General features: G+C 41.7%; 1 protein-coding gene across 2 annotated transcripts in view; it reads right to left on the bottom strand.

Annotated features, from left to right (window-relative positions):
* Positions 1-3,830: 3,830 nt before the first annotated feature.
* NCBP1 (nuclear cap binding protein subunit 1) overlaps positions 3,831-7,361 on the bottom strand; it is a 52,003-nt gene continuing 48,472 nt past the window's right edge. For both annotated transcript variants that reach the window (XM_054032115.1, XM_054032116.1), the window contains 3 exons: positions 6,086-6,229; positions 5,555-5,668; positions 3,831-4,577 (listed from right to left, as the gene is read on the bottom strand). In XM_054032115.1, coding sequence (XP_053888090.1) covers positions 4,464-4,577; positions 5,555-5,668; positions 6,086-6,229 — 372 coding nt within the window. In that variant the 3' untranslated portion in view covers positions 3,831-4,463. The remainder of the gene's footprint in view (positions 4,578-5,554; positions 5,669-6,085; positions 6,230-7,361) is intronic.

Here is a 7,361-nt window from a genome sequence, read left to right as displayed (position 1 = left end):
ACAGCACATCGCCACCTGCCCACAAGGCGGGTACTTGTAACGTGTGCATTTGCTGCAAGCAGCTCATGGCCTTCAGAGACTAAGTACGAGCTCTGGAGACCAGAGCAGCTGAATCGGGAGACAGATAGGAACAGAGTAGAGTAGTCCTGCCCTCAATCTGAGGCTATGTCTACACAACTGCGGCAAGTCTACCTACGCTACATAGCTCCAGCTCTGTGAATAACATAGCTGGAGTCGACGTACCTTAGGTCGACACTATGGGGGTCAACGGGAGAAACTCTCCAGTCAACTTCCCTTACACTTCTCGTCCAGGGTAGAGTACAGGGATCGACGGGAGAGCGATCTGCCGTTGATCTGGCAGGTCTTCACTAAACCCGCTAAATCGACTGCTGGTGGATCGATCTCAGAGCGTCCATCCAGGCTGTTGTGTAGACCTGCCCTGAGAGCCGCCGTGCTGTTGAGGAGGAGGAATATCTTGGGAAAGGAGATCATCAAACTGGAATGAAGGGAAATGATCCCATAGTTGGGACCCTCCTTCCAGATGATGTCATGGTGTCCTCTTGCCTGAGGATACCCCTCCGAGGGAGGGGACCCCTATTATTAGGGGGAGACAGGTAATAGTAATGGGGGATTCAATCATTAGCAATATAGATAACTGGATTTGCTATGACTGGGAGACCATGAAATGCCTGCCAGCTACATGGAAACATTTTAATTTTTAATACAGGCTAAAATTAAATGTTTATCTCAAATACAAAAAACAAACAACAAAAACCCAGTAAGAGGACCAAAAAAAAATGAGAGGGGCTAAACAGAGTAAAAGAGGCAGTTGCAGGGGGAAAAAAAGCATCTTTTAAAAATTGGAAGTCAAATCCTTCTGAAGAAAATAGAAAGGAGCATAAACCCTGGCAAGTCAAAAGTATAATAAGCAGGCCAAAAAAAAAATCCAAAGAACTAGCAAAAGATAAAAATTAACAGCAAAAATATGTAAGATTTCAGAGTAGCAGCCGTGTTAGTCTGTATCCGCAAAAAGAACGGGAGTACTTGTGGCACCTTAAAGACTAACAAATTTATTAGAGCATAAGCTTTCGTGGACTACAGCCCACTTCTTCGGATGCATCCGAAGAAGTGGGCTGTAGTCCACGAAAGCTTATGCTCTAATAAATTTGTTAGTCTCTAAGGAGCCACAAGTACTCCTGTTCTTTAAAAATATGTAAGTACATCAGAAGCAGGAAGGCTGCCAAACAATCAGTGGGGCCACTGAACAGCTGAGGTGCTAACAGCACTCAGGGAAGACGAGGCTATAGCAGAGAAGCTAAATGAATTCTTTGCATTGGCCTTCACTGCAGATGATTGAGGAAGATTCCCACACCTGAACCATTCCTATTATGTGACATATCTGAGGAACAGTCTCAGATTGAGGTGTCAATAGAGGTGGTTTTGGAACAAAATTAATAAATTATATAGTAAGTCACCAGGACCAGATGGTATCACCCAAGAGTTCTGAAGGATCTCAAATATGAAACTGCAGAACTACTAACTGTGATACGTAACCTATCGCTTAAATCAGCCTCTGTACCAGATGACTTGAGGATAGCTAGTGTGACATCAATTCTTAAGAAAGGCTCCAGATGCGATCTGGGCAATTATAGGCCAGTAAGCCTAACTTCAGCACCGGGCAAACTGGTTGAAACTACATAAAGAACAAAATCATCACACAGAAGTAAATACGATGTTGGGGAAGAGTCAACACAGCTTTTGTAAAGGGAAATCATGCCTCACCAACTATTCGAATTCTTTGAGAGGGTCAACCAATGTGGACAAGGGTGATATAGTGTACATGGACTTTTGGAAAACAAGGTCCCTCAAAGGCTCTTAAGCAAAGTAAGTGGTCATGGTGTAAGATGTAACATTCTCTCATGGATCAGTAACTGGTTAAAAGACAGAACCCAAAGTGTAGGAACAGATGGTCGGTTTTCAGAATGGAGAGGGGTAAATAGAATCCCCCAGGGATCTGTTCTGGGACCAGTGCTGTTCAACATATTGAGAAATGATGTGGAACAGGGGGTAAACAGTGAGGTGGCAAAATTTGTAGATGATACAAAATTACTCAAGACAGTAAAGTCCAAAGCAGACTGTGAAGAGTTAAAGGGATTTCACAAAACTGGGTGACTCAGCAATAAAATGGTAAATAAAATTCCATGTTGATAAATGCAAAATAATGAACATTGGAAAAACATAATCCCAATACATACAAAGCAATGGGGTCTAAATTAGCTGTTCCCATTCAAGAAAGATCTTTGAGTCATTGTGGATAGTTCTCTGAAAACATCCATTCAATGTGCAGCGGCAGTCAAAAAAGCGAACAACGTTAGGAACCAGTAGGAGAGAGAGAGATAATAAAATAGAAAATATAATACCTCTATATAAATCCATGGTAGGTCCTATACCTTGAATACTGCATGCAGCTCTGGTCACCCCATCTCAAAAAAGATGTATTAGATGTAGAAAAAGTACACATAAGGGCAACAAAAATGATTACAGTGTGGAACAGTTTCTGTATGGAGAGAGATTAAAAAGACTGGGACTTTTCAGCTGGGAAAAAAAAAAAGACAACTAAGGGGGGATATGATTGAGATCTACAAAATCATTATTAGTGTGGAAAAATAAGGAAGGGTTATTTACCCCTGCGCATAACACAAAAACCAGGGTCCCCCAATGAAATTAATAGGCAGCAGGTTTAAAACAAACAAAAGGAAGTATTGCTTCACACAACACACAGTCAACCTGTGGAACTCATTGCCAGGGACGTTGTGAAGGCCAAGACTATAACTGGGTTCAAAAAAGAATTAGATAGAATCAATGGCTATTAGCAACGTAGTCAGGGACAACCCCATGCTCTGGGTATCCCTAAACCACTAAGAGATGCTGGGACAGGATGACGGGATGGATCACTAGATGATTCCCCGTTCTGTTCATTCCTTCTGAAGCATCTTGCATCAGTCACTGTCAGAAGACAGGATACTGGGCTAGATGGACCACTGGTCTGACCCAGTGTGGCCATTCTTAAGTTCTTAGGTGACCACAAGACTGCTGGTGGAAAAGTTACAATCAATGATAAAAGATTAACCTATTTACATTTTGTATTCAGTCTCTTCTTGGGAGAGAGGTTAGCATTTAAGGACAGCACACTGTCCACGGTGTTCAAATGGGAACTATGTGATTCAGAGAGCATCCAAGGAGAATCTAATTTGAAGGGGAAACACCCTGCATGTGCTTCTATTATCTGTAAAAAGCAACAGAGGGTCCTGTGGTACCTTTGAGACTAACAGAAGTATTGGGAGCATAAGCTTTCGTGGGTAAGAACCTCACTTCTTCAGATGCAAGTAATGGAAATCTCCAGAGGCAGGTATAAATCAGTGTGGAGATAACGAGGTTAGTTCAATCAAGGAGGGTGAGGTGCTCTGCTAGCAGTTGAGGTGTGAACACCAAGGGAGCAGAAACTGCTTCTGTAGTTGGATAGCCATTCAGTCTTTGTTTAATCAGGATTAAACAGGACCCTCTGTTGCTTTTTACAGATTCAGACTAACACGGCTACCCCTCTGATACCTTCTATTATCTGAATGATCTAGATATTTTGACAGGCACTGTAAGGTGGTAATTCATCTTTTTAGGGTGTTGGAAAGTAGCAATATATTCCTCAGAAGATGTCAGCATGAAGCTTCCAATTGTTAACACTTCCTACAAAATCTTTTGTAATGAACAGTTATGTTTATGAGCAGCATAATGTTTGTAATTACTGTAATAAAAAAAAGACACCAGACAACAGATTTAAAAAACATATTTCAACTGTATTTCAACCACATTCTCTTTCAAACTGTGAAAAATCTATTCAGTTTGGTAATAAACCCATATGCTCTAGACTACTTTGTAAGCTTGACTCAGCGTTTCACATGCCTGAAGTTAAGATACTTTTCCTCTGCCTAACTAAAGAGAATTTATCAAGTTGCTCACTGAAGAGTTGCATGTCTGTCACATTCACAAGACACTCTATGACCTGCTTCACATTATGGTAATGTGGGGATTTGTTTGGTTTAAGGATTAGGCAGAGGTAACCAATTCTCTAATATTTTCCCTATTTATTTTTATATAAATGACAGAGGGGAGAAACAAAAAACAAACAAATGCTATGATGAAGCCAACATTCAAACCATTTAAAATTAAAGGACAAATTAAAAGAATTCATAATTATTCCACACCAGTCCTCTATCAGTCATAACAAAGGCCTATGTCGCTAAAACAGTTGATGTCTGTTACAGTACTGTATTGTTTACACAGAAGAATATGGTAAGCCATCTTGAATTCAAAGCTTCTTCCTTCCTCATGTCAAGTTTTCCCCTTTTTGTTTAAAAATATGAAATCAGTTTAAGTCCTGTAGATAAGACTCAGAATGTGAAAAATTCTCAGGCCTGCAGAGCACAGAATTGCTGAAATACAGCCAATATGTGATGGTCCAATTCAGCTGTAAACAGAAGGTTCTCCAAGGTCAGCATGTACTGCTGGATTATCTGATGATGCTGCAGACAGAGACAGACACCTTTATTACTCTTATTTGCCTTTATGTATCAAAGCATGCAGAGAACAGAACATGCAAACAGCAGCCAAATTTCTGGCCAAAACTTAGGGCTACACGGGTGCTGGGCTGGGCTGCACATAATTTCTACCAGCTGCAAGGAAGGTGTAGCCTGGAGAGATGACAGGACGTAGGAACTGCATTTGCGTTTATATCTTGTATTGCTAAATGCTTGTACTCTCCCTGTGCAAAACAAGCTGGAAGATGCTAGCAATGGTGACTCTACAGTCTGATCCTGAAGTGAGTTGGGGGTGGGCCTCTGCACATGCATGGAGGTAACTGTAGGCTTGGGCCCAAATACACACTAGGAGGCCATGTAAGCTTTGTTTACACATATGGGAGAGGAATCCACGAGAAGAATTACATACCACATCCTGTGCAGTCACCAACCAGTATTCACAGAGAGGAACACTTTCAATTTCTTGGCCTGTCACTTTCCGCCAAGTCATCTCAAACTTTAGTCTTTTTACACTGGTTACCAGATTTTAAAAAGAGACAGCAGAGTTCCAAAATTCTTGTGGTTTAATAGGGGTCTTTAAACATTCCCTCCCAGGGCTGCAGTCATTTCATAGATATGTTACAACTACCCTCTCAATCAATTCTTGGCACTTACATATAATAGCACCTCTTAGTGGATCCGAAAGTGCCTTTACAAGCATTAAGTCTGGATATATCCCTTCCGCTTTGTATTTACATCCATTTTACAATGGAGGGACAGTTAAATTGTTTACCTACAGTAACAGTCACTGGCAAAACTGGGATTAGAAGCAAGGAGACCTGCGCACAATCCACTGTGCTAACCAATTAGGACAAGCCTGCCCCAGCCAGCTGTATTTTAATGAACTGAAGTGGATGAGGCTAGATGAACAGGACTGATTCTCAAATCACGAAGCATTAATCTACCCGCTGAACGAGACCAACCTGTAAGAAGATCTGCTGCAGTCGCTCGATACAGTTCTTGTACCAAGGCGTAATTACATCAACCCCACCAGTTTCACACCGCACCAAATGCTCTGTTAATATCATAATGAAACGCTAAAAAAAAAAAAGAATAGTTTTAAATGAAGTACTGGTTAAGCATGTCTTGGAACATGAAGGAAACTCACTCATCTTAGATAAGTGACAAAATAATCCCTGAGATATTCTACAGAAGTTATGAACAATCAAGTCTGAATAATTCATTTAAATTGAGAGATACTAAACACTGCATTTAGACAAACACTGCCTTTTGCTTGTTCAAGAGGCGCAATCCAGTATAAGAACTCCTTTATGCAAACACTTTGAAGTTGAACAAGTCCTCTCTAGGGGAAACCTAGAAGTTTCTTGCTCTGGAGTGGCTAGACCACATTACTAGCTTCCATAGTAAAGCTATTCAACCTTCCCCACACCTTCCAAATTCTAGTCCCCTTAAAAGTTGAGAGTTGCCAGAGGGATGAAATCCCACACCATTACCTGGAATATAACAAGGAAGAGATTCTTTTGTTCACTCTGAGCAGACTCTACTTTCTCCTGCAAGCGTTCTATCTGCTCTTCCAACGGTCCATCTTCCCTATCGCTGCTTCGGTCATCGTCATCGTCGTCATCATCACTGTCTCGCTGGAAGTGAAAGTAATGAAGTTACTGACGCAGCCAACCTTGGTAAAGTTCGGCTGGTGAGATCCGGGTAGTGCCCATAGTACAAGGAATGTGCACGGCTGCTCGCAACTTGCCTAATGAGGCTTGATGGAAGTGGAGCTGCTCTGTAATCATTTATCACTACTGTACATTGTCTGCATTCGTGGGCTGTTTGCTATATGAATATGCTGGTTTAGTTTACATGGGGCTGGAAGGGAAGAGAAATAGCTTGAGACAGACCACTTTTGAGCAAAGACTTGCACTGAGAAGAGACACCGCCAGGACAGGACAAGTCCTGGGAACCAGAAGATCAAAAGAACTGCGACAGGTTTAAAAAGGAAGATTCCTCCTCCCCCGGTGGAACCAGACAGACACACGCCCACACTCAGAGGGGATGTCTGTAGAAGTTAGGCTGGCTTCATTTACCTGCCAGGGACGGGACGGTTGTTTTAAAAATCTTTGTTTCTACTGCTAAAAAAGCCATCTTGGTGTAGAAAGGCTGTCTGGTCAATGCACACACCACTGGTCACAGACTCCTGAATGGAAGAACAGCAGGTCCCAGAACTCAGTAGAATCTGGTGGGTGTGCACAGTTAATAGCCTGGGTGCTGGGCCTGGCCTAAGAGGACCCCGGGAGAGGTAAAGGCATGAGGCCTGACACTGGAGAGGGTGCACTGACACCAGGAAGGGGACAGAGGTGCAGTTAGCCCTTGTAACTGTGACATGGACTCATTGTGGTGCTCCTTACCAAAGAAAAATTTAGATAACAGTTACTGTCTGTCCCTAATCTATTTAAAAAAAAATCTTCAGAACCTCTTAGCAACTAGCCATGAGTCAGTTAGGAGAAGTTATACAAAACTAAATGCAGTTTAGTAGGAAATAAGGAATTGGGCAGATTAAGGTTTTGATTGTAGGTATTATTTGCTTTGTTAGTCTCACAAAAGATTGTTTTTCTGCAAATCTGTCCATAAATTAACAGCTATAAACTTCAAATATTTGTAGAAATACTATATGCAAAAATAATTTAGGATGACAAAACTAGGGCCCTGTGTGAAGTAATCCAAGAGGTGTGATTGCCTGCATAAAAACTGACAAGCAAGTAATTTTCTTCCTCT

Source organism: Malaclemys terrapin, chromosome 6 (genome assembly GCF_027887155.1).
Source record: "Malaclemys terrapin pileata isolate rMalTer1 chromosome 6, rMalTer1.hap1, whole genome shotgun sequence".
NCBI lineage: Eukaryota > Metazoa > Chordata > Testudines > Emydidae > Malaclemys > Malaclemys terrapin.
This window is presented reverse-complemented; position numbering and strand designations above follow the sequence as displayed.